Genomic DNA, 27,911 nt, shown 5'->3' on the forward strand with positions numbered 1-27,911 from the left:
CCTGCTGCTGCTGCTGCTGCGAGTGTGATAACATGTCACCGTTTGACCACATCTGCCTTAACACTTGTTCAGAAATAATACTGAGAGGTGCTGAGACACTGGCTTCAAAAACGTGTGTAAATCTGTGACCACTACAAAGAACCAGAGAGAAGGAGGAAGAGGAGGAGGGGGGGGGGGGGGTTGCTGCTCTGAAGAACTGAGGTGGAACAGGCTGTGGCTGTGTGTGTTTGTGTGTGTTTGTGTTTCTGTGTGCGCATGTGTTTGTGTGTGTGTGTGAGTGTGCGTCTTGGCAAATGGCTACAACTCTTGCTAGATAAGACATCATGCTCAGACAGAAGGGCCCCCACACGGATTTTTTGAAATAGGGGGTAAGTAAAAGGAGGAGAAAGAGGCGGAGGAGAGGTGTGTTCAAAAAAAACAAAATCCTGTTTTGCTCGACTCTCCTGTTGCTGGTGTGTTGTTGTTGTTGTTTCCGTTGTTGTTGTTTCCAGTTTTTAATCCACATGCTGTAAATGCGATGTCGGAGAAATGCAGATTCCTGCTGAGAGACGACTGACGACTCTCTCTCCATCCTTCCCCTATAAAAAAAAAAGATGGCCCTTCCCATCTCACGGGTTTTTTCGACGTCCTCTTATCTTCCCTTCGCCGGGGTTTTTTTTTTTTTTGGCGTCCGTGTCCGGTGGTCACACCTCCTGGTCCTCGAAGACCTCCAGGAAGAGTGGAGGGAAGAGTTCGTTGGGACACTCCACCTTCATGTGAAGGAAGCGGCTGGCGTGACACGCCCCGATCATCCGCAGGTCCGTCACCTTCATCAGCAGCTTCGGCCAGAAGTGGGGAATGTTGTGCTTGCGGTAGTTGATGTAGTGCTCGAACGCCAGCAGGTAGGTCTCCTGGCACTTCTCGATCTTGTCCACGCAGGTCAGGCCGGAGCGGTCTGCGGGGCGAGTGGAGGAGGGGGGGCGAGGGAGTAGAAGAGCATGTGAGTGTATGAATCTACAAACTGTGCACTGCAAAAACTCAAAATCTTACCAAGAATATTTGTCTTATTTCTTGTCAAAATGTCTCAATTTTAGTGAAAACCAATCTCTTTCCACTTAAAATAAGACTCATCACCTAAAAATGAACTTGTTTTTAGATCATTTTCACTTGTTTCAAACTAATTTTCAATTGAAATAAATAGAAAAATCTGCCAGTGAAAGCAAGTTGTTTTTGTGCTTGTAATAAGAAAGAAAAACTTTCTCCACTGTCAGATTTTTCTACTTATCTAAAGTTGAAAAATTTGCTTGAAAAAAGTAAAAAAGTGTCTAAAAACAAGCTACTTTTTAATGTGATGAGTCTTATTTTTAAGTATAATTAGATTTATTTTGACTAGAAATTACATTCCGACTAGAAATAAGACAAATATTCTTGGCAAGATTTTGAATTTTTGCAGTGTATGAATCTACAAACTGTGCACTGCAAAAACTCAAAATCTTACCAAGAATATTTGTCTTATTTCTAGTCAAAACAGATCTAATAATACTTTAAATAAGACTCATCACATTTAAAAAGTAGCTTGTTTTTAGACACTTTTTACTTTTTTTCAAGCATATTTTCACTTGAAATAAGTAGAAAAATCTGATAGTGGAGCAAGTTTTTCTTCCTTATTACGAGCACAAAAACCATGCTTTCACTGGCAGATTTTTCTACTTATTTCAAGTGAAAATGTGTTTGAAACAAGTGAAAATTATCTTAAAAACAAGTTAATTTTTAGGTGATGAGTCTTATTTAAAGTGGAAAGAGTTTAGTTTTGACTAGAAATGAGACATTTTGACAAGAAATATGACAAATATTCTTGGAAAGATTTTGAGTTTTTGCAGCGTGGCAGGGAAATATCATTATTAATTATCATTATTACCATTTTATACTTCTGCTAATGTTTTAATAACCTGTGAGAGTGATTGCACCGCTCCTCCAGGATGATACATATTCTCTCTCTATATATATTTGCATCCTATTATTTCTAAAGCTGCGACTCATAATGTGTCATAATGTAACAGAGTGGTGTTGGAGTTTTTACAGTGAGCAAACTGAGAGTTAAGGCTTTTTAATCACGTTCAGGATGAGCTTCAGAATCCCTCCTTTCAACACTGAATATGTATGTGGGCTTTTATCATAATTACATTCTGCTCCACAATGGGCTTCAGTATATATATATATATAGTTTATACGGTATATACTACTGTGTATAACGGCGAGAGTGTGTGCTGTCATGGGACCTTGAAATTTACATTTACATTATATCAAGCTCCAACTCCTGGACCCAACAGATGAGTTTACAGGAAGAAGAAGTTAAAGATGGGAAAGGAGGAGAAGGAGGAGGAGGAGGAGGAGGAGGAGGAGAAGAAAAAGAGTTAAAAGAAGAAGGAGGAGGAGGAGAAGAAAAAGAGGTAAAATAAGAAGGAGGAGAAGAAAAAGAGGTAAAAGAAGAAGGAGGAGGAGAGGAAGATGAACAGGAGAAATAGAAGAAGTAGAAGAAGAGGTAGAAGAGGAAAAGAAGAGGTGAAGGAGGAGGAAAAGGAGGAGGAGGAGGAGGAGGAGAAGGAAAAGGAGGAGGAGGAGAAGGAGGAGGAGGAGAAGGAGAAGAAGAAGGAGAAGGAGGAGGAGAAAGAGGAGGAGGAGGAGAAGAAGAAGAAGGAGGAGGAGGAGGAGAAAAAGAAGAAGGTGAAGGAGAAGAAAGAGGAGAAGGAGAAGAAGAGGAAGATGAAGACAAAGGAGGAGAAATAGAAGAAGTAGAAGAAGAGGTAGAAGAGGAAAAGAAGGAGGAGGAGGAGGAAAAGGAGAAGAAGGAGTCGAAGAAGAGGAAGATGAAGGAGGTGAAGGAGAAGTAGAAAAAGAGGTAGAAGAGGAAAAGAAGGAGGAGGTGAAGGAGGAGAAGGAGGAGGAGGAGGAGAAGAAGAGGTAGAAGAGGAAAAGAAGAGGTGAAGGAGAAGGTGAAGGAGGAGGAGAAGTAGCAGAAGAGGAAGAAGAAGTAGAAGAAAAGGTAGAAGAGGAAAAGAAGAGGTGAAGGAGAAGGTGAAGGAGGAGAAGGAGAAGTAGAAAAAGAGGAAGATGAAGACGAAGGAGGAGAAATAGAAGAGGTAGAAGAGGAAAAGAAGAGGTGAAGGAGAAGAAAAGGAGAAGGAGGAGGAGAAGTAGAAGAAGGAGGAGAGGAAGTTGTTCCTCCGTCAGCCGACCTGAGCTCATGAGCAGCACGGCCTGCAGCAGCGCCACCTCGGTGTCGTCCAGGTTGAACTGCGCCAGGCTCTTCCCCAGGTCGAAGATGGCGTCCGACACGACGCCGAGGCCGCCGTTCTTCAGCTGCTCGCGCTTCACCGCCATCTCCCCGCTCAGCGTCAGCGTCTCGCTCTCGGGGTCGTAGCGCATGGCGGCTCGCAGCGACATGATCTCCATGCAGCAGCCCTTCAACAGGATGATCTGGTCTTCACAAGGCAGCTGGCGGGGAAACGAAGAGTTAAAGGGATAGTTCACTCAAAATTGAAATTTCTCTCATTATCTACTCATGATATTTGCGCCGGTGTCAGTGCGATTACTGACAAATCGCGTGAGATTTGGACAGACCAGGAAGAGGAGCTTCCGCTACAAACAAGCTTAAAATATAGACTTATTTAATTTTTTTTAGAAACAATTTCTCATGTTGGGGCTTCAATACAAGTTTTTTGGTGTGTCTTTTTGGACGAAGAAAAGTGAGCTCCGTTCGCTACCGTCATATGGACATGCACTGCTACGCCGAGACCCCCTGTAACTCAGAGAAGGCACGGAGGACTCTGAAACTTCTCCCAGCCCTTAGTCGACATGAGGGTGAGTAGAAAATGAGTGAAATTTGAATTTTGGGTGAACTATCCCTTTAAACTAGAACCAATCATCAAACAAGTTGGTGTGTTTGGAGATAAATTGGACACTAAAAGCAGCTTTTAAATACATGTAAATAATACAGCTACAATGCATACAACAACTGTATAGTAATTACATTAATGAATGTGTATTTGACTGATTGAAACATGTTTATTTAATGACTAATGCACTTTACTGTTATCCAGACTATTGCACTTTACGGTACAATGTACTTTATTACGACTGATTGCACTTTGTTATTATTAATTGCACTTGAGGCATGTCTGCACTTTACCAGACGTTTTCTACTGAATGTACTGTTCCTTTGTTTTAATAATGTGATTACCTTGTTTTAATTTGTGTCTCTATTTTACCCAGGGAACATCTGCTATAGGACAACAGATGGAAACCAGCCCATGGCTACAATCTGGCATGTTTACATTATCGTCCATGAACTTGCACTGTCCCTTTCAAATAGAAATAACATGAAATGCGAAAAAAAAAAGATAAAAAATGATGACATACTATAATGATAATGAAAGTAAACAGGGTAAAGAAGGAGAAGAAAAAGACAAATCTCATCCGTGTGTGAGCTGAACTGAACGTTTTCACACTCGACTCTCCTGGAGATGGACGTGGGGAAATTATCTCCTCATTTTTTTTTAGCTGTTATCTATATTTTTAATTTTGTAATTTATATTTTCTTAATCTTTAACTTAGTTTTTACTCGAGGGACAGCACAATCTGGGGGAGTCAGGACTTCATGTTTGTGTACACTATGACTATGCATGTGACAAATAAAGAATCTTGAATCTTTAATCTTTAATCCTGAGCTGAAACACTGCGATCACACCTGATGCTGCAGATATTTAGACTTTTATATGTTCATGTTGTTACACCATGTCTAATACATTAGTATTAATGCCTCAAGATGCTCCAAGGAACTTCAGATTTGCTGTTATGTTTCGTATCGGACGCGTGACACTGAATGTTTTTGCTGCGTTTACTTGTCTTGTTCCCAAAAATCTAAACCATCAACTTGAAGAGTTGTTCAGAGTTGGAATAAACCAGAACCTCTCTCTCAATCGTCGACACAAAGACGGGAGGTGAGAGGAAGGAGAGACGTGGGACGGGGCGAACACAGATTAGAAGAACTAATACGCTCTGATTTACATGGATATTAGAATCTGTTTGATTAAATCTCCAGACTGAGCTGAGCTGAATGAAATCTCACCTTAATGCAGAGCTTGTTTCTTATTTCGCTGCTCGACAGACTAATTGGCATTCATTGGCTTGATTTGTCTTGTAAATGTGTACCTTGGAGGGGTGTGGGGTGGGGTGGAGTAGGGTGGCAGGCTTTAAAGTAAATGCTTATAATGCAATTACCGCTGCATCAGTTTGTATGGAAAAAGCAATAGATTCATTTTTAGTGGCTGTCTTTGTTTCACTGCGTTATTATCAGTAATTCACTGCAGATCTCATGTAAGCTAAACAGGTTCCCTCGCTCCACCTCTTTCATCAGATTAAAAAGACTTCTTTCATAAAGCAATTTATTATATTGTGAATAAAAGATAACCTATTAAAAGCGATGACTGATTATGTGTTGCGGCGTCTGGAATAATAATAAAAAGCTCCAACTCCTTATCCGCCCGCCCGCCGGTTTAATTTCTCGGTCTCTATAATTAATAGAATATCCAGCAGCAGTGTGAGGAATGTATTCTAGTTTACACACGGGTCTGAATTGTAGTATCCATCATAATAGTCAGATTTTTGGGGCCAGAACGGGAACAATGGGAATTAATTTCACTTTTTAAAATATGCTGATTGAGAACGTGAGGACGTCGGCGGCGGCTTTCAGAAGTCTCCGTGATGAATGAGCTCACACACTGCAGTGGATTACAGGGGAGAAGTTTCCCCTTTCCTGTGATTTATCACACAGACCACACACACACACACACACACACACACACACACACACACACACACACACACACACACACACACACACACACACACACACACACACACAATCACACACACACGCACACACAGCCGCCCTATAAATTGTCCAATCACACAAGTTCTCATTAGAGGCAGCAAAGACAAGAGACGTGATTACACGGCCGCCAATTAAAGCAAAACAAGAGCTCAAGTCTCTTGATTGTCGTCACCACCGAGACGCTGGACGCAGAAAAGTTGTTACCTCACACACACACAGACACACACACACACCGTCAAACACACACACACACACACAGGCCGCTGTGGTCCGTCTCCAACAGAGGAGCTACTGATTCTAGTGGACAAACCGGCCTCTTAAATCACACACTTCCTCTATAAATCCTGGCTGTGTCTGCTGTGTGTTACAGTTGTTTCACTCTGTCAGGCAGGCGACCCCCCCCCACACACACACACACCCTCCCCCACATAACACCCCTCCCAACTCGCTCCAACTCACTCCACCACCCCTCACCTCAGAGAACATGGGCAGTTTTTTGGCAAAGTCGACGACGCGGGTGATGGCAGGAGTGATGATCTTGGTGAACTCGCTGAAGGCCTCCAGGTCCACCTTGTCTCCGTCTGATGTGGGGGCGACCGGGGACTGGCCAATTTTGTCTGGCTGCACGGGAGAGAGAGAAGGAGAGAGAGGGGGAGAGAGAAGGGGAGAGAAGGGGAGAGGGCAAACGTAGGAGGTTGATTAGAGCACACAGAGTCGAAAATTAGACATCAGAGGTGAGGCGGAGGAGGAGAGCTGCGGTCTGAATGTGAATGAGGACGAGTTTATCACTGTCAGGGAAAGTCATACAGAGAAAACGATGGAAACCAGAGATATTAAGGATTATGTGTGTGTGTGTGTCCTCAGAGCCACAGAGCTCCATTAGCTCCTATTAACAACATATCAATGCCACACACTGTTAGTTGTTAGTTGTTTTAGAGGTAAATACAGAGACTGCTTGATGAAAAACTGCCCACAACGGGAATGTGCATCAGTGGTTTTGCATGAATTTACCTCTAAAACAACTCTGTCTGGTAACGTTCTGTTATTATCTCATAGTGTGGTGAATGTGCAGGTCACAACTTGTCCACCAGAGCGTTTTGGAGTTGTTGGATTGTGTATTTGATGAGTTTGATGAGGGAAACCAAGAAATCCCATTAGCCTCCGTAGCGTAGCTCTGAGCAGCTCACGGCTCTGCTCCGCCGTTCTAAAAACAGCTTGCACCGGCAATTAAAGGTAACGAACCTACTGCTAAGACTATAGGGATTATGGCAATGGGCCAATTTGCCAAAATACTGAACTATCCCTTTAAGGATTATGTGTGTGTGTGTCCTCAGAGCCACAGAGCTCCATTAGCTCCTATTAAAAACATATCAATGCCACACACTGTTACATACAACATATTTATCAATCCACACATGAACTCTCATTCATTTTCTCCTATTTGAGCATTAGTTACTTAGCAGCAAACTGTAATTGTAAATAATGTCTACTTTTTTCGGATTTTCATGTACATATGCGTGCCGTGTAAATATGGAAATACTGATTATATTTGTTCCTGTTGTGTAAATGTTTATCTTTGCTCTCTTGTCTTTTTCATTTTTCTCTCTCAGGAGCTTTGTAACAAGAGAATTTCCCTCCGGGAATCAATAAAGTTATTCTGATTCTGATTATGAACATTTGCTAGAAGCCACAGTTTCTGGCTGTTTATGGAAAAATGATTGAGTCTGGTTTTAAGTCGTCGGTGGGAACATGTTGTGGAGAAGTCCTACACTGTTCAGACTGACTGACAACAAAGAAGAAAGTCAATATTATCAACATGAAAGTGCACAAGCCACAACAGAGAAGCATGTTAGAGAATACAGAGCAGAACAAAGTGCAGCACAGATAGATGATAATAATGTTACTGAAAGGTTTAGTTCAGAGTACGGGTGTGCCTTTAGAATTTAAAGAGAACAAAAGAATAATAATAAATAAAAAGGGTTAAAGAAGAATTGATTGTGTGGAGCTCAGAGTGAAATATCGTGGAGGAAACAACACTTTTAAACAAGTTCAGACTCTGGGAGAGAAATTAAAGCAGCTTTATCAGATGAGGACGGTGTTAGAGGAACGAGCCGTGTCAGCAGACAGATAGCACCGAGGGCTGCACAGCTACAAATCAGTAACACATATGTTTACAGAGCTGTGTGAGAGCTCTGTGTGTGCGTGCATGTGTGTGTGTGTGTGTGAATCGAGGCCGTGATGACGATGAAAAATATCGTTTCACGCTCGGCTGAATAAAGCACGCGTCGAGGCTGGAGTCGTTTATTCAGTCGACAATAAATGGAACGAGATAAAAGTAGAGGAGTGATCACCTCACACGAGGCATCGGTCATCACCCGATAGGAGAGAGAGAGCTGCATTGTTGCTGTTGTTTTTAATTTCTTTATTTTATGTATTATTATCATCATTATCATTTAATATGAACTGTATATGTATTTTTCATTATATATAACAACTTGCAACTCCCTAATGACACCCAATCTGTGTATAATACTTGTTTTTTAAATTTTATTTTGATTCTGTGAGTTGTATTTGTTTTGTTTCATTGATTCTTGATGCTTTGGCAACATTATAGTTCTCGTAACATTCATGCCAATAAAGCAAATTTGAATTTGAAATTTGAGAGAGTGTGTGTGTGTGTGGGGGGGGGGGGGGTGAATCAGAGGGAATTTAGCCAGCTCTCTCTCTCTCTCTGAAAGTTTAGCAATTATGGTAAATTTAAATAACTGTAATAACAACTCTGATGGACTGAAACTCGTGTCGTGCAGGAGCCAAAACAAAGCATCGGTTTCACAGAGGGAGGTCAGCGCCGTTTTTTTTTTTCATTTCACCGTGTTGAGAGTGTTGAGACACGGGAGCAGCCGCGGTCTGAACGCCACGCTGCAGAAGACAACATTTCAGTGGCGGCGGCGGCGGCGGTGGGTCAGCTGCAGGTCACGGGTCAGGCACCAGAAATAAAACACAAGGTCTTTAACACACTTTTTCTTTTTTTTTGTAAATCACACGGCCGGCGGCTCCGGCGGTCGGCATCCAGCCATGGAGATAGTTTGGGTTTTATTTGTCCAGGTTTCTTGATGTAGCTTAGATTTCCACCTCAACCCCACAGCAGCTCGAGTGCTGACAGAGGTGAAAAATTGCCTGTTAAAAAAAAAAAAAAAAAAAAAAAAAAAGTAGTCTGTGTTTCCAGTAAGTCTGAATAAGCCACAGATCTCAGCAGCAGCAGCACAGGCAGGAATGGACAGATGGACGCGTGAGACTCAAAATGATCACAAAGTTTAGATGAGAAAACAAGTTCCTTTTCTCCGTGACCTCACTCGGCTGCGTAAGTGATGTCATAATGAGGTTAATCTGGCGTTTTTTCCTAATACACAATGCACACAATTACAAAAATGTGTGGCGATTAAAAGCTCCGCGCATGATGGGTATTAATCTGTGTTTGTGAACGCTCTCCTCCACGTCTTAAGCTCGTGCTTATGCGCTCATATGCGCCGTCTTATGGACTCATGTGCTTTTCCTGGAACTGTTATAAATGTTTGTTTATGAACCGCGCGGCCATCTGGGCAGCGTCTCTCCAGAAACGCTGCGCTGCGCCCGCAAGAGAAGGAGACGTGGGATTATGTCTTTCGTTGCTACACACACATACACATACACACACAGCCTGGCATGTATAGACAAAACAAACGGCTCTGCAAAAGAAGAACACAACAAAATATTTGGACTTTAACGGCAGCCATCATGTTCCACTTTGGGGATAAGCAATCTGCACTGAGGGGAGGAGGAGGAGGAGGAGGAGGAGGAGGAGGAGGAGGAGGAGGAGGAGGAAGACTCCTGAGTGCAGTCTCATCATTCATACGATGAGCTTCAACTGTTGACCTTTTATCAGATGGATTAGTTGTGGAGAGTTGGTTCCAGTGGAGCCGGAGGAGGAATGAAGCTCGTATATATGTGTTTGAGTCTCGTCTCGGTGCCGTGAACCTGCTCGTCTGGGTCGCGTTCAACTTTGCCGTGATTAAGATATATGACGAGTGAAGGAAGTTAATTGTGTGATGTGTTTTGTTTTCCACAATAACTTCATCAGATAATACGACGGAGAGAAAGAGAGAGTCTCATCGCAGCTGTCGGAGGTTATTAACTCAAAAAAGAGCTGTTGATCAATACTAATAATAACTCAGCGGTGACTTCACACCACTGAGACTTCTACTCTCCAAACTTTAATATAAAAACAGACTGTGGTGTCCAGGAAAAGAGGGTTGTTCCTTCTACTGTCAATTTGAGCTTTTTATGTTGTCGTATGGTTTTGCTTTGTTTGGTCTTTTTGTTTTCTCCCTTACATGTCTTTACTTCATATTAATCTTCTTTGAATATATTTTTACAGGTTTGCCTGTTTTTTTTCTTCTTTCCTTCACCGTGTGGGTTGTTTTTTTTGTTTGTTCACCACGTTCTGTGTAGTATAAGGCGCTTTTATGCTTTTGTACAAAGCTTTTCCTGTATACATTGAAAAAGTAATAAAGATATCTTTAAAAAAAAAAAAGAAAAGAAAAGAGGGTTGTTCATTTCCATAATCTGGGAGGAATCTGGATTTTGGAGAATTACTGATTATGGATTTTGCCTCTTGACTGTGAAGGCATCGTCTGCATGCACTGGATGTGGGTTTGGTTCCCCTTTAAAGGAATGTGTGTCTGTGTTGTTGACTGATCTTGTCTTGGTTATCTGTAATTGTGGGGAAATCGATGATCGTTGATTATGAAAAACAGACTGTAGTGTCCATATTATGACAGGCCTTTATCTGTAATTCAGTCTATTTGAGGAAATGCAGAGCTCACAGTTGGATATAAATGCTTCATTTCATCTTAAAGTTGCACAAAGTGGAGGAAAAGGAAAGGAATCATCATCTTGACCTTCAGATTTTTCCGTGACCTGAAGAAGCTCATGTGTAAAAAGGTTCAAGATGAGTTGAGCTGAAGAAGAGCAGACGACCGGACAACGAGCCGAGAAGCTTCAAGCACAAAAGGACGATGTTATAGAACTGGTTCCTGTTTGTTCTCTCTGTTATTTACAGAACAAAACTGTGTGATTAAATTTCCCATCGTCCTGCGTCTCTGACTTCGCTCCTATGAACCCAGAAGTGAATGATTGATAAAATCTGTTGGAGAGCAGAATAAGAAGAAGAAGAGAAGAACAATCCACAACAATCACCTCATGAGAGCAGATCTGCAGGTACACAGCTCCAAAAACTGTTTTTCATAGTCTGAATGTCTGGATTCAACTGAAACCATATGTCCTGCAGTTGTTTCTGGTCCTGACTAACGTTTTAGTGTAGCCTAATACCTGAGCAGAACATTAAAGGGCGTCCAGGTTGAGCTGTCCTCTCTGGTTAGTTTTACGAGACCAACAGCAAAACGACTTGTGGGCAGTTTGAGTTCACAAGTTCAGAAAACCTATTGAAAATGGAGAATTTGTGTGATTTGAAAGGCTGCCAGCGGCTTCATGCTTCACTTGGCCGCGAAAACTAAATAAAATTCTTGGAGCGTAAAGTGCGGATTGACCTTTTCCAGCACGAGACAGAAGGGACCAGAGGACAGTCAGCGTCCTGTAGGTTGGTAAACAGGAGTAAAGAGAAGTCCTACATGTGACCGGGACGGAGAAGAAGAAGGTTTTATGATCCTTCTTTAAATCTGCCGTCGGCCATCTTTGTTCTCTCTGGGTTTGTTGGTCTTGGCCACACACACCTGACGCTGCGTCGCTGTTGGGTTCAAGCCCAGAAAGATTGTTTGTCGGTGTCAATTCCCACATGAAAACAGATAATTATGCGCATTGACACATGCATCTACACATATTCAATCATTGAATCGTTCGTTAGGAGTCTTGTTTTTGCTCATTAATCCCAGCGCTTCGTCTATTTCTCTGTTTGCTTTTGAAAGAGCTTTGACGCATCTTTAATATAAACTCCCAAATTATTAGGACTATTTCTAGGCCGACATGAGGACGTACACGTACGCACACAGCTGTATTAACTGAATCTGCTCTGCTACCAGCTGTTTCCAGAGGGCAGAGAGAGTGCGAAGACCAATGTGTGTGTGTGTGTGTGTGTGTGTGGCTTCTTTACATCCAGCCAAACTATACAACAGAGCAATGAAGCAGGTTTTGATACAATCTGGAGCTGCAGCAGTTGAGTGGTGAAGCAGCTCAGGGTCGATGTGATGATCACAACCGTTGCTGTTTCGGAGAGGTTGATTCATTCAAGGGCAGCGAACAGTTTAAACTGGAGACTCACAGAAAATAAAATAAATGCAAACAGGTTCAGGAAATGTGGTGAAACAACTCCTGAACCAAAGGGACGAGGTGTTATGGTTGGAGTCGTCTGCAGGACGAATGAAATCCTGACAAGTTTCTTTATTTAATAATAATAATAATCTGATGATGGTTTATAATTTGCGTGCTTTGGTTCTTCGCCTCCTTTCAACAGCTCCACCTCAGAGGACGAGTGTGGATTCAATAGATAACGTCACGCAGGTGAAGGTGTTTTTTGTTTTGATATCTAATCAGGGCTGCACATGTGTTGGATTTAAAGGGATAGTTCAACATTTTGGCAAATTGGCCCATTGCCATAATCCCTGTAGTCATAGCAGTAGGTTTGTTACCTTTAATTGTCGGTGCAAGCTATTTTTAGAACGGCGGAGCAGAGCCGTGAGCTGCTCAGAGCTACGCTACGGAGGCTCATGGGATTTCTTGGTTTCCCTCATCAAACTCATCAAATACACAATCCAACAACTCCACAACGCTCTGGTGGACAAGTTGTGAGCTGCACATTCACCACGCTATGAGATAATAACACAACGTTACCAGACAGAGTTGTTTTAGAGGTAAATTCATGCAAAACCACTGATGCGCGTTCCCGTCAGGGACAGTTTTTCATCAAGCAGTCTCTGCATTTACCTCTTAAACAACTCTGTCTGGTAACGTTGTGTTATTATCTCATAGCGTGGTGAATGTGCAGGTCACAACTTGTCCACCAGAGCGTTGTGGAGTTGTTGGATTGTGTATTTGATGAGTTTGATGAGGGAAACCAAGAAATCCCATGAGCCTCCGTAGCGTAGCTCTGAGCAGCTCGCCACTCTGCTCCGCCGTTCTAAAAATAGCTTGCACCGACAATTAAAGGTAACGAACCTACTGCTATGACTATAGGGATTATGGCAATGGGCCAATTTCCCAAAATGTTGAACTATCCCTTCAATCCTTGGCTTCCTTTCGCGGTCTTAAGTGTCATCACTCAGCCCAGTCATCATCATCATCCTCTGAAATGCGGTGATGTGGTGTCACTGCTGTCGTTGTCATGGCAGCGACTCCCACAGGGCTGAGCGGGCTCATCGCGGCGGCTTAGCGTGTGGATGTAGATGTTGAAGGTTCAGCGGCTGCAGCCTCCAGAGCCCCGTTAGAGGCTGAAACAGAACTGTTTATCCTTTTAGATGAACCCTCCCGCTCAGGGCTAAAATATACAGTATTTCACAGTCGTGGGGCTTATTCTCTAAAACCCAGAGGAGTTTCTCTTAACTTTGTGGGGTTTATAGAGATATACGTTCCTCAACTTTAACCTCTAATCCCGAAACATAAGTCCTGATGAATGAAGCCGAGCAGGGAGACGACAAAATAATGAACTCATTTCACCGAAACAAAAAGAGAGAATAAAGACCCGGCCCTTTTTTTTTTTTTTTTTTTCTTTCCTCTTTGGAGAAATTCTTACACATCTTCTTCTGTGCTTGAAGGTTCACACCTCCTCACCTACGTAATCCCCATGCGGCCCCTGCTTCCCATCACTCCAACTTGAACTTGTTGCCTAGCAACTCCCTCCACAATACTTGCCACCACGGCGCGAGCGCTTTCAACCCCTCTCCAGATGAGCGCCCCTCATTTCTCTCATCTAACCCCCATCTCCACCTACACCTCAGGTTCCTGCTGCAGACTCCTTTAGTTTATATTATTCATTATGTAACAACATATATATATAGATATATATAGATATATAGATATATATAGATATATAGAAATATATATAGAAACGAAGGCTCTTGGTTTGGCCGCAGGCTCTGATCCAGAGCTGCAGAGAAACCGTTAATGATCTGAGCCAGAACATGAGGTCAGTGTCCGTCTGTGTTTGTGAGTGACGTGTGGGGGGGAGGAGGGGGACGAGGACGGACACTGGGTAGAGACACATCCAGCATCAACGTGAGTCGAGCGCCAGCAGCAGCAGCGGCCGCGAGACGGTTTGAGAGGGGGGAGAGAGAGACGCCGCCTGCCAACATCGCTGCCAACTTCGGGATGAGCGCTCACGACGGAGGATTTGCCTCGGCTGAGATAAGCAGGGAGGGATCTCGCGGAAAACAGACGGGCGAAGTGGGAGGAAAAGAGAGGAAAAGAGGGTGGGGGTGGGGGTGGGAGGGGGAAAGCTAGGGTAGACCCTGAGGGACAGAGAAGGAGAGGGGAAACAAAGACGTGGAGACGAAAGGAAGAGATTAAAAAGGAAAAAGGAGAGACTCAAGGTGTCAATGAAAACTATGAAGGGAATTAGGTCTGGTTAAGAGCCCAGAGGGATTAGGATGAATAAACCTCCCCCCCTTCCTCTCCCCAAATGCTGGAGAGAGCTGAGGAATAAAGAGAGAGGAAGAGAGAGGAAGAGAGAGAGAGCAGAGCGATAAAGTCATAAAGAGCTACTGTGGCAGCTCACCCAGATAAAATGAAACCCTATCATTTCTGACTTAGGCGTTCATGTTTGTGCGAGAACATAATCCATATCTTCCTGTTGTCGGGCCGCGAGAGCCGGAGACCACAGCAGCAGTTTACAGAGTGAAATTACCCGTGATAGTTGTTTATTGAGGTTTTTTCTTACTCCACTTGCTCCTTAAGGAGGTTAATGAATGTCTGCATGTCTGATACTGCTGCTCGTCTCTTCTCTTTTTTATAACCTCCACTCTGTTTTTGTGTCAATTATCAAGGATTTACAGCTTTGTCACGACCTATTTCTGCACTTCTGCACGTTGAATATTAAACCTGAGATGAATTTGTTGCAGAAAACAAAGCCGAACAATACAGTTATTGTTATATTATCGTCCACACCTTGGTGACCTTTCCCTCGTACAATGATTATAAGATTATAACTTGACACCTCGGATGCGCTCGCTCTCAGTTTCACCCCCTGATAAAGTGGTTTACAGTAATCTGTTGACTCCTTTACAACTTGTTTACAGCTTGTCTCATCTCCCGTCTGCCTCGCTTCTTTCCCTGCCAGACCGTTCCCTGATCTTATTACTGCTGCTGACCGAGGCCTAGGTCTTGTAATAAACTTGAATTATCTCCTTCAAACTGCACATTTCTGGGTGTAATAGTGATGCAGAGCTTCCTGCGTGTGTGTTGGTGCGCACCCCCGTTTTTTTTCTCTTACCAGGAATTTGCGCTTCTGCTTCCACTGTGCGCCCTGAGCGTTGGTGTGTCGATGGGCCTCCGTCACCAGGCGGATCAGCTCCCACTCGGCCCCGGTGGGCTCTGGACGGTTCTGGAGGGTTTTGACCATTTCCTCCTTCTTGCGTCGCTCCCTGTTCTCCTCGATCAGGCGCCGTTTAGCCACCCGCTTGGAGTCGTCCAGCACCACTGGGAGGAGGAGGAGGAGGAGGAGGAGGAGGAGGACAGACAGGAAGAAGGCAGAGGAGGAAGAAGAAAAAAGAGCCACAGACGGAGAGAGTGCCAAGGAAAAGAAAGCAAAAAAAAAGAGAAAGAAGAGAGGTATGTGAGTCGTTTGCTTGTTGCCAAAAGTTTGCATACTGTCTTAAGTGGCAGCTTCTATATAAAGTTTCTATACACACCCTCTGTGTAAAATAAACACATGTTTGCTCTCTGCTGACAATGTTGCTCTAAATAAAGAGCAGCATAAAGCCAGACTTTAAAGGGATAGTTCAACATTTTGGCAAATTGGCCCATTGCCATAATCCCTATAGTTTTAGGAGTAGGTTCGTTACCTTTAATTGTTGGTGCAAGCTATTTTTAGAACGGCGGAGCAGAGCTGTGAGCTGCTCAGAGCTACGCTACGGAGGCTCATGGGATTTCTTGGTTTCCCTCATCAAACTCATCAAATATACAATCCAACAACTCCAAAACGCTCTGTTGGACAAGTTGTGACCTGCACATTCACCACGCTATGAGATAATAACACAACGTTACCAGACAGAGTTGTTTTAGAGGTAAATACAGAGACTGATTGCCAAAAAACTGCACCCGAAGGGAACGCACATCAGCGGTTTTGCATGAATTTACCTCTAAAACAACTCTGTCTGGTAACGTTCTGTTATTATCTCATAGCGTGGTGAATGTACAGGTGACAACTTGTCCACCAGAGCGTTTTGGAGTTGTTGGATTGTGTATTTGATAAGAAACCAAGAAAACCAAGAAATTCCATGAGCCTCCGTAGCGTAGCTCTGAGCAGCTCGCGGCTCTGCTCCACCATTCTAAAAATAGCTTGCACCGACAAATAAAGGTAACGAACCTACTGCTATGACTATAGGGATTATGGCAATGGGCCAATTTGCCAAAATGTTAAACTATCCCTTTAAGTCTCAGCTACATCTAGAGGTGCATTAATGAGTGTGTGAGTCACTGTGTGCTGCAGTGTGTGTGTTACTAGGTGTGTGTGTGTGTGTGTGTGGAGGTGCAACGCAACACTCACAGTCCATGGCCATGCCCACTGCGATGCATTTCTTGAAGCGGCAGAGCTGACACTGGTTGCGGGTGATCTTGTCGATGATGCAGCAGCAGTCGTACTTACAGGAGTAGGAGGGGTGGAGGTTCTTCTGAATGGTCCTGCGGAAGAACCCCTGCAGACGGAGGAGAGAGGGGGAGAGAGGGAGGGAGGAGTGAAGAAGAAAGAGAGCGAACATAGATAAAATCATCAGAGGAGAGGACAAAGACAAAGACACATCATGTTGTAACTGTTTGAACACCAGACAGGCAAGATAGGAGACACTTTAACTACCATTACTGCTTATTCTCTGGGTGATAAAAACTAATTACGAAAAAATGATCTTTAATCTAGAATTTAATCTAATTTGCGTCTCACTTGCCTCCAAATCTCAATTTGCAATTTGCAATTTGCGTAAACGTTAAAATCCAAGAGCTATAATTGCTGGGAGGCAACAGAGTGGGAGTGAGATGAACAAATCCATAATGTAAGCCTCAGCGGTGCAGCTGTATTATTAGATTGAAGGTATTATTTTGCAGAGTGAAGATACCTGAGTGTGTGTGTTTGATTGCACAAAGACCAAAATAACTATGGTAATGTTTTTTTTTCTAACACACAATTGGCTGCTGCCTCTAATCACAGTGGGTCTGTCGCTGCCTCCGACGTCGTGTCAGTGATGAACAAACAGCAGAACAGAGGCGGACTGATCAGACACCCAGGAAGACAAATAACAGCTGATGGGACACACTGACAGCTCTTATGCAAATATGTTAATGCATCATCGTTATGTCGCCGTGCACGACCTTGGGATGTGTGTGTAAGTGCGTGTGTGTAAGTGTGTGTGTGTACCTTGCAGCCCTCGCATGTAATGCAGCGGTAGTGGTAACCTGTGGCCTTGTCGCCACACACCACACATGGCTCATCCTTTTCGAGGTAGCTGGGGATGTACCCTGTGAAGCACACACACACACAGACACACACAGCAGGTCAGACAGAGTAACACCACAGATTATCACTGAATACGTTACAGACACACTGTTACATCACCGGAGTATAATATCGTCTATTCATCATCACTGTGTGGACACACGTTTATCTGCTGATTCACACACACACACAAACAAACAGACACACTATGAAGCTTCCCAGAAGATTCTCACATTTGTTTTTACGAAAAATCACATGAAAAGGTCGGATCACATGTCGGATTTTCTGTCTCGACGTCAAAACATTGATTGAACAGCAACTTTCTCTGGTCTCATATGACTGAGTTTAATTTCATGACCTCATAACACACAAATGATGCAAACATATAAATATATTACAGCTAGAAAGGGACACGATATCAGAGGTAATAATAATAATTTAATTGTGAACTATTTTAATAATCGAATAATCGGTTTGGTTAGTTTTTTTAAAGAAAAAAAGTAAAAATTCTCTGATTTCAGCTTCTTAAAATGTGAAGAATTCTGGTTTCTTTTTTCCTTTATGACAATAAACTGAGTATCTCTTTGGTTTGTGGACAAAACAAGACATTTGAGGACGTCACCGTTAACACTAATTGACATTTTTCAACATTTTATTGACCAAACAGCTAATCAATTAATTGTTTAGATAAGCGACAGATTAATCGATAATGAAAATAATCGTTAGTTGCAGCCCTATGTTAAACCTTTCAAAACAACTTTGAAAGTGAGATATGAACATAACAATACAAAACTGAATGGTTAAAAAACATATGAAACAGTTTAAAGGTTTCATAACATGGGAGGAAGGGGTCTAAAATAATTTAACTGATCGATAAGAAACAGGATTATGAGCTGAAAAAATAATAGATTTAATACATTAGCAGATTCAGAGCCAGAGCTCAGAGGAAGCAAACCTATAAAAATATATATTTAAAAAGGGATTTGATCTAATCTGCTCAGATAGGATGTTTCAGAGGGGGGAGGGGGGAGGGGGGAGGTCACCTGTAGAGCTCAGTCGTAGATGTGGGAATTTGGAGATACTATGTGATGCAAATCTAGAGCCTTGGAAGACATAAATAAAATCCTAAAACCAGCGGAAGAGGCGGTAAATGACAGTCTTTTTGGTTTTGGTGAGACGTGTGGCTGCTGCGTTCAGGAGAAGTTGTAATTTATATATATATAATATATATGTATATGTGGCGTCTTGCTTCGTTTATGGAGCCACTTGTTTCAGTGTGACAACGTGTGACCTGCAGGGCCACGCAGTCACTTCCACTGAGTGCTATGGAGCCATGTTTGTTTAGTATCTTACAGGTGCAGCTCTTAAAGAAGCTTTATGAGGAGGAGAAAAGAAAAAAAATCATCCAACACTTTAGTCAGCCCTCGAGGACTCACTTTTTTCTCTCTCTTCCAGTTGAAATGTAAACATACATTTAGCTTGTTTACAATAAAATTCGACAGTGCAGTGTTGAAAGACGCCACGGCCTCTTCAGCGACACACATCCAGTAAATTGTATCAAACCCACGCGATGGCTGCGGTCCCAGACTCTCTATACCGTCTCTGTGAGTCAAATGTAAACAAAGCAGCAGCACGAGGTGAATGCTAATTTCTCCCTTTGATGTTGCTGAGAAATGCGCAGAGAGAGCTGCACGTCAGGACGTCCACACTTTCTAATTACAGCCTTAAACGACTGACACTACCTCTTCTAATGGAGTAACGATGAAGACGAGGAGGAGGAGGAGGAGGAGGAGGAGGAGGAGGAGGAGGACTGGACGGCTAAATGAGGCCTTTAATGTTTCCTGAATGAAAAAGGTTTATTAGTATTACATCAGTCCTGTTTGTAAACTTTAAAGGTACATTGTGTAGGAATTACTCCCATCTAGCGTTGCGGTTGTAAATCGCAAGCAACTCTATCGTATTTTTCATGCTGCATTCACGTGAAATTGGGCAGACAGCCGACGGATGACAGCCGCTGCACGAGGCAAAACAATACACGTGACAATATGTTGTCATGGTGATGTGGTATTGTTTACCTGACCCACGCTTTACCGGCTTTCTCTCGACTTCTGTGACTAAAATGACATCTGGTTTGTTAGCGACGGCCGTCTGCCTGACTGCAGGTGAATGCAGCATCGGTGTCATGCTGCCACTGAACGTAAAAAACATGGCGACACCACATGGCAGCCAGCACCGAGCTTACCCGCTCCATGGAGATATGAATGATATGAACGGCTCATTCAGAGCTGAAAGGAACACTTCACTTTGTTGATGGGGGGGGATTACTGATTAATGAAAAACAGACTTTTGAACCAAATAATCAATTTTCGTGAATAAGATAACAGGAGAAGTTACACAATGTCCCTTTAAAGTACTGTAAATGCTTTTAATTTGAAGGACGACTGGAAGAGAGAGGGTTATTTTACTTTGACACATACCTCATGTCAGAAGTCCCAGCTCTGCAGACTCACTTCTGTGTTGTTATAAGTGGATGTAATTATGCTGCAATTATCATATGGTGTTGTTGTTACATAAACTCCAGCGCTGGCTCATGTTCATTTACAGTATTTGGACTGCACCCCCACCCCACCCCACCCCACCCCCTCCTCTCTCTCTCTCTGTGCACTCGTCCGCCTGTTTTAGGTTGGGAGTAGGACAGTTTGTTCTTTTTCCATATTGCCTGAGTGAGACTGAGGGAGTGAGCTCAGAGACACAGGAAATAGCAGATTTCCAGCCATTTCATATGACATATAGAGAAGAAAGTGGGAGGAGGGGGGAGGTGGGAGGGGGGAGGAGGAGGAGGAGGAGATGGTAGACTGCAATCCACAAATAAACACACTAATCTTAACTCTCTCTCTCACACACACACACACACATTGAGCCACTGGCACTGGCAGATCTTTGTGCTATGGACTTAGAGCACATGTGTGTGATGTTCTCATGACATATGCTGCTGCTGCTGTGCGTGTGTGTGTGTGTGTGTGTGTGTGTGTGTGTGTGTGTGTGTGTGTGTGTGTGTGTGTGTGTGTGTGTGTGTGTGTGTGTGTGTGTGTACACCAAGGCGTGGTGAGAGCTGTGACTGGCAGTGTCAGTTGGGCTCTGCCTTTTGGCTTTGTTACAGATTTTAGAGGAGGAGCGAAAGGGCAAGCAGGGGATGGTGGGAAAGAGATAAAAAAGACAAGACGGAGCAGCAGGAGGAGGAGGAGGAGGAGGAGGAGGAGGAGGAGGAGGTGGACAGACGAGAGCGAGGTCTAAAGGGGCACAAGTGACATTTTAGCCAAATTGATTTTCATATATTGTTGAAAAGCTCTTGAGTTGTTTTTTTTTCTGCTGATAAGAAAAAAAAATCCATTAGGGAGCATAATGAGAATTTAGATGGAGGAGATGAAGGAGGAGGAGGAGGAGGAGGAGGAGGGGAAAAACGTATGGAGGAAAAAGTTCATTTGTTAAAGTAAAAAAAAAAAAAAAAAAGAAAGTGAAAGAAACCGATCCTCGAGAGAGAAAAGGGGAAAAGAGAGATCACTGCAGCCGGGAGACAACAAGAAAATAGAAAAGTAAATGGGGAAGGACACAGGAGGAGAAAAGAGGAGGAAGGGGGAGGAGGAGGAGGAGGAGGAAGAGGAAGGAGAGGAGAGACAGGGGGGCAAATGAAAGATAACAAGGACATCAGAGAATGATCATATAGGAAAAATGTCAGCTCCAGTGTGTCGGCCGGGCAGACGCTCGCTCGCTCGCAGCAACCGGATCCCAGAGCCAGGCTGCTGTGCTTGTGTTTGGAAGCCAAGCCCAAAATCAATACTGCTGCAGCGCTCTGGCTCTGGCCTCCCTCCCTCTTCTCCTCCTCTCCTCTCCTCCTCTCCCTCCCCTTCCTCCCATCGCGGGCCCTGCAATACCTCCACCAACAAAACCCAGGACGAGAGACGGCTTCTTCTTTCTTTCTTTTTTTCTTTTCTACCGAGGTCGAGTCAAGATAAATATTTTGTCTTCACAACTTTCCCGACGTGACATTTGCCATTTGGTTTTATCAAAGCGTGTATGGATCAGGGAGGGAGGGAGGGAGGAGGAGGAGGAGGAGGAGGGGGCGGCGGGTCCCTGAAGGAAACTTGGGATTGTTTCTCCGAGGTCCTTACATGACAACAACACTGGTGAGGTGACATTTGAGACGGTAAACACTGAAGTCATGGAGAGATGAGACTGAGACTGAGACTGAGACTGAGGCTGCAGCACGGGAGCTGGAGATGAAGCAGCAGCTGTTACATCAACTCTGCTGCTGCTGCTGTTGTTTACTCCCTGTTTCATTCAAAAATCAAAGTCTCTTCAAAACCCCAGATTCAATCTACATCGCACATAGATAGGAGCTAATTCAGCTGCGACTGATGATTAGTCCTATTACCAATTAATCTGCCGATTTAGGTTTGATTAAAGTCTGTTTCTTTGTTTGGTCCCAGGTCGTCGACTCCCAGTTGGATCTGATTCTGTTTATTTTGATGTGAGATAAAGAGAAAAAGCTGCATGAATAATATTTACCCTTCTCTGTGCTCCATGTTGCAGCTGTTTCCTCTCTGGCCACTAGGGGGCGACAGAACACAGCATCGATGTTTTATCACTATAGAAACTCTTTACTGTACTTTTCGCTAACGTGCGGGCTAAGGCTCGTCCAATAAGACTCACAGGGCAACGTTAGCTTTCACCTGCAGTTCAGTTTGACTTCAGCTGCTGATTGCTCTTATTTTTAGCTTTGTTTTGGTCTCCGTCAGCTCCAGAGGGAAACATCTGGCTCTGTAATTAGCTCAATGCTCCTCAGCTAACAGCTAACGGCTAACTCTGTGTGAGCCAAACGACGTCATTGTGGTCCAGAAAACCAAAACAATGAGCTCAGAGATGATAAAACAAATTCACAAACTCCAGATCAGACACACACATAGATTCTGTAATCATTTGTTGAATCCCTAATAAAAAAAATATCGATTAGCACAGCTTTAAAAATGTCAAACCATGTTCTGTTGGTCCACTGATCAATACACTAATCACTCTAACACTGGAATTGACTCATTCATCTCTGAGCAAACTGCATTTTCAATACACACTGAATATATTGTACATCTGTATATGGTCTGCTTTAAAAAAAAAAAAAATTACAATGGCTCCACACCCAGCTGTGTGCAGATGTGTGAGCTCCATAGAAACAGTGACTAATATCAATGCACAGGTTATACAACTTGTCTAAAGCTTCTTGAATGAGGATCCAAAGCCTGGTGGAGGGTATACACACACACACACAGACACACACCCTCTCCCCCTCCTCCATACAGGAAAATGCTGACATCATTACAGTGCATGCAATCCAATCTCAGACAACCGTACCCCCCCAGGCAGACATATTGTCATACTTTCCCAGTTCAAATGGACCATGGCAGGTAGAATATGGTACAAGTTTCCAGCAGTGATGCATAGAAGCAGGCAACAAGCCTGCTGGGAGGGGAAACATGTGGAAAAGGACACGCCTTGGGAGATGTATTTTATAAATGCCAAATCAACCATCCTGTATAGACTCTGGATTTTTTTTTTTTGTAATGCTGCTATTCCTCCCACCGTATCTCCTTCAATATCTCTCTCTCTCTCTCTCTCTTTCCTGCCTCGATCTTTTCAGCTCCGGGGATTTGGAGCTGTCACTCAGACAATGTGCTGCGTCCGACAGAGCGGAAGCCTCTCGCTCATTGATAGCAGATGCCAAGATGTTTTACTTTTTTCTCCTCGGAGGTGACAAATCGAAAGCATAATGTACGAGAGGCGGCGATGAATCATGCGCCGACTGGCTTCTGTGCAGTCACTCAGCTGCCTGCGCTCTCTCTGCTGCTGTGTGAGGCAGATGCTATTTCTCTTCTCAAAGAAAAGGCTACAACTCCAGAAATATATCAAACATCCATAAACAAAATTCAGGCAAATTAAGAGATCTGAAAGATGGGATGTTGATTTATTTTTTAACACTGTGGACACTCAGGGATTCAGACTCTTCCCCCCACCCGGAGTAAAATAACCATCATTTACTCACCAGTCATACTTTTCACCGAACATTGGCTGTTCTTCCTCTTCCTTTTCGGGCCATTGAGCCACCTGAGAGAAGAAAAAGAAGGAGAAGAATAAGAATTAGTATTGGGGAGTGTGACGTGGCTGCAGACAAGTATGTTAGGTTATGCAAAGCTCATAGCAAACTGGATTAGCCAGATCCTCATCCAGATCCTCATCTAGTCTGAGGTGATGATGGGATCTGAGTTGGGTGTCAAAGCAGTTGACGACTCAAAACCCCCCAGACAAACTGTCCAATACATTTTACAAGCAACGGATCACAGATCTTAACTGTCATCTACAGCAGTGGCTCTCAAACTTTTATAGGCCTACATCAAAGACCTCTAAACTGACACAAATTAGACCATGGAACCCCCCAATTGGACAAAATTTTGAAGCAAACACCAGAAATACACAAATATTTGTTCTGAGACTGAAGAACGTTACTTTTTTTAGCCAATGTGCATTCAAATTAGGTCAATGGTGTGAATTTTGGGAAATATTGTAGAGAGATTTCTGGAAAAAAGTGGTACAATTTCTCCAAAAACATTTAAACATTGATTTATGTTAATCAGTGTTGGAAATTCTCAAAAAAAAGTTTTAAAAGTTATAGAAAAAAGTGGTAAAATGTCTCAAAAACAAATTCTAGAAAAAGTGGTAAAATTTCTAAAATTAAAAATTAAAAAATTAAAAGAATAATAATTCCTCAAAAAAAAAATCTAGAAAAAAGTGGTAAAATTTGAAGAAAAAGTTGGGGACCCCTTTGAACCCTCTCAAAGACCCCTGGGGGTCCCCGGACCCCACTTTGAGAACCACTGATCTACAGCACATGATCAGGACAAAAGAAACTAAACTGACTTTTTTCACCATTAACACCACCTGTGTTGAGCTTTCTCTTCACACAGTACGTTACTGAAATGTCAGATTTCTCCACATTATAAATTAATGTCTGATTCACGTCTCTAAAATGCCACTTTCCTCCACATGCAGCAGCAAAAATTGGGTCAAAAATATTCTCATATTTTTTTCATATTCATTTTTCATTTCATGTTGCAGTGGGTTTTTTTTTTACTGTTCAGCCTCAGGGAAAGAAAGTTCTGGGTTCGAACCATGTGGAGTTTCAATGCATGTTCCTCCACAGTCCCAAGACGTGCATATGAATTAATTGGTGACTCTAAATTGCCTGTAGGTGTGAATATGAGTGTGTGCAGTTGTTCGTTCCTGTGGCAACCTGTCCTGGGTTTGACTCCAGATTCAGACAGGACGTATAGAGACATTAGTGGAAGGGAGTTGGTGTGATTTTGCTGTAATGTGCAGGAAGTGTGTCTCTCTAACCTGTTAATATGGGCAGTGAAATTAAAATCATACACACAAAGCAACGCATCGTGGCCTCACAGATGTTTCTATATTCGTGTAACCCTGCTCCCTCTATCACCGTGTATCCTTTTACCAGCCAACCATCTGCTTCTCAATTTAGGTTATAAAATGAAAACACAAAAGGCATGATTTGCTGCAACTTTCACTCTAAGAGAGAAGAAATGGAGCTCTGGACCAAAGGTTTATGAGAGGTGAGGTGAGAGGAGAAGAGAGATTTTCTTACAGAAAACGCTGCTGTTTTCTCGCAGCAGGGAACAGAGCTATTGTGGAGAAAAAACGATTAAAGCCGCAAAACAACTCTAATTATGAGGGCACACGTGGGAAAACCCGCACAATAACAGAGGAAAAACACAACACAAAGACCAGCCACTCCACTCCAGTACTATGAATCGAGTGTTCGCAATTGCAAACCCACAGACACACACACCTGCAACCGCACTGACACATGTGAATGGCATGTAAAGCACAGATGGGAACTGGCTTCTTCTCAGAAGGGAATTATGAAAGCGCAGAGATGGAGGAGGGAGACGGCAGAGTGGGGGGGAGTGGGGGAGTCGGGGGGGTAAGAGGGGGGTTTGGGGGGGGAGAGAGTTAGTGAGTGCTCCATGTCAGGGCTGGATGTGTTGGAGATCCCAGGAGTGAGGCTGATCCTGATCGCCTCCAGCTCTCCTCCTCCTACAGGACCGGGATGGCGTCATAAATAAAACCCGGTCCGGCTCTCATTTGCTGTGCGATATAGAGACGTATGTTCTTTTATTATCTGCAGGAAGAACCCCAACCCCCCCCCCCCTTCTCTCTCTTTTCTCTGCTGCTCCTCCTGAAGTTTGACCTTTTGTCCCATTAAAGGGTTTTCTCTTGGTGGAGTCGTTACTTATCTGAAGCGTCCGCGGACGGAGGGAGTCGTATGTTGCACAGATTATAGAGACCTTTGAGACAAATGTCTTCCCTATATACGATATATTACAGCAGCTTATTGCATTCATGAGGTATTTATTATATTTTTTTGGAGTCATTTTTTTTCTGCATCACCAAGATACGTCAAAATCCTGCAAGTAGCTCCCTCCCACCACCCTGGAGAATCACTGCTGATCTGAATGAATGAGCTTTCTTTCTTTCCTAAGGTGCCATAAACTAATATCATCTCTAAGACACGAGCGTCTCTTAGTGTCTCAAACCTAAAACAAAGTTAAACTGGATTAAACTAAACAATAAGCGTTTGTTGTTAAGCTTCCATTAAATCCAGCTCTCAAGAAGAGAATGAAAGCATCTGTTTGTTTAATTGATCTCTGAAAAACAGAAAGATAAATAAATTACTCAGAAAAAAAGAACAAAAAGAAAATTACTGAGAAAAACTATTTTTTCTTTTCCAAGTGACATTAAAAAACCCCACTGACTCAGTGAGAAAACCCCACGCTCACTTTGTGTCACTGTTTTTCTATGAAACACATCCTGGTGAAGATCTTCATCAAAACACAGAGCCTCACTCTGATATTATTTCAAAGATGTTTCTGCCTCATAAGGAGATTATCGGCAGCGTGACTCTAAAGGTCCAATAAAGAGCGCTGCGTTCTCTAAAACGTCCCAAAGGTTTCTCACTTCTTTTGTGAGTCAGCATGTTGTTTTTTTTTTATGTTGTGTTTTTTATTGTTCACACCAAGCAGACGCTGTCGGCCTCTGGGAAACATAACAATATAACTGGCTGTTAAGTTCAGGCCGTCGCTGTAATTGAGCCTAAATGCCAAACTCAAACTGCCCTTCATGTTCTGCCCCGGCTTCAATTACAGCACTGTCTGCTTCTCCGTTATGGGTCCCTTTGCCCTTTTCACAACACATCAGATGGCTCAACAGGGCATTAAATTAAGCCCTTTAAATAGCCTATTGAGTTAAAGCCTGATTTATTAGGGATTGTTGTGTTGTGTGTCTGTTGTGTCTTTCACTACTTTCATCTGTGGGCCGACTCAACTCAAGGATAAAAGATGAACTGTTGCTGGGACGCTGGAGCAGATCTGATAATGACAACTGTCTCCAATGGCTGCAGGAGTCACCTGTGCCAGTGTCAAAGTGTAATAATACGTTAAAGGGATAGTTCACCCAAAATTCAAATTTCACTCATCATCTACTCACCCTCATGTCGACTAAGAGGTGTGAGAATTTTCAGAGTCCTCCGTCCCTTCTCTGAGTTACGGGGGGGGGGGTCCGCGCAGCAGTATTTGTCCATATAATGGTTGTCAATGGATACCAACTTTCTTCGTCCAAAAAGACACACCCAAAAAACATCCAAATACCTCCATACTGCTCGTCTGTACAGTAATGTCCCTCTTGTATTGAAGCCCCGACATGAGAAATTGTTCAAAATACAGATTTATTTAATTTTTTTTCGGAACAATTTCTCATGTCGGGGCTTCAATACAAGAGGGACATTACAGACGAGCAGTATGGAGGTATTTGGATGTTTTTTGGTGTGTCTTTTTGGACGAAGAAAGTTGGTATCCATTGACAACCATTATATGGACAAATACTGCTGCGCGGACCCCCCCGTAACTCAGAGAAGGCACGGAGGACTCTGAAAATTCTCACAGCTCTTAGTCGACATGAGGGTGAGTAGATAATGAGTGAAATTTCGATTTTTTTGGGTGAACTATCCCTTTAAGATGCAAAGTCTTCCTGTTTGCTCTGCGGGACAAAAAAGAATCGCTGAAAGGTAAGAAAAAAAACCTCTTCCCCGTCTGCCGGCTACAGCTTCCCCATCATCCCTCCACCGGCGGCTGCAGGCGGCAGCCATCAAGCTGTCAGCTCGGTGACAGTTCAGTCCTCCCAGAGCGGCGCCGTGTTGTTATAGATGGAAATATAAGCAAACAGGATAAAAAC

General features: G+C 43.2%; 1 protein-coding gene across 2 annotated transcripts in view; it reads right to left on the reverse strand.

The window, feature by feature from the left end:
• Positions 1-600: 600 nt before the first annotated feature.
• The window catches only part of LOC311002967 (thyroid hormone receptor alpha-B), a gene marked incomplete at its 5' end in the record, with an annotated part of 35,187 nt that continues 7,876 nt past the window's right edge, over positions 601-27,911 (reverse strand). The window contains 8 exons of one of the 2 annotated variants that reach the window (XM_083994597.1): positions 601-934; positions 3,216-3,474; positions 6,347-6,493; positions 15,348-15,553; positions 16,623-16,770; positions 17,484-17,584; positions 23,229-23,285; positions 23,653-23,714. In XM_083994597.1, the coding sequence (XP_083850723.1) occupies positions 684-934; positions 3,216-3,474; positions 6,347-6,493; positions 15,348-15,553; positions 16,623-16,770; positions 17,484-17,584; positions 23,229-23,285; positions 23,653-23,714 (1,231 nt within the window). In that variant the 3' untranslated portion in view covers positions 601-683. The remainder of the gene's footprint in view (positions 935-3,215; positions 3,475-6,346; positions 6,494-15,347; positions 15,554-16,622; positions 16,771-17,483; positions 17,585-23,228; positions 23,286-23,652; positions 23,715-27,911) is intronic. The other variant, XM_083994598.1, reaches the window with a different exon arrangement.

This window comes from Trachurus trachurus (assembly GCF_905171665.1).
Source record: "Trachurus trachurus genome assembly, chromosome: 19".
NCBI lineage: Eukaryota > Metazoa > Chordata > Actinopteri > Carangiformes > Carangidae > Trachurus > Trachurus trachurus.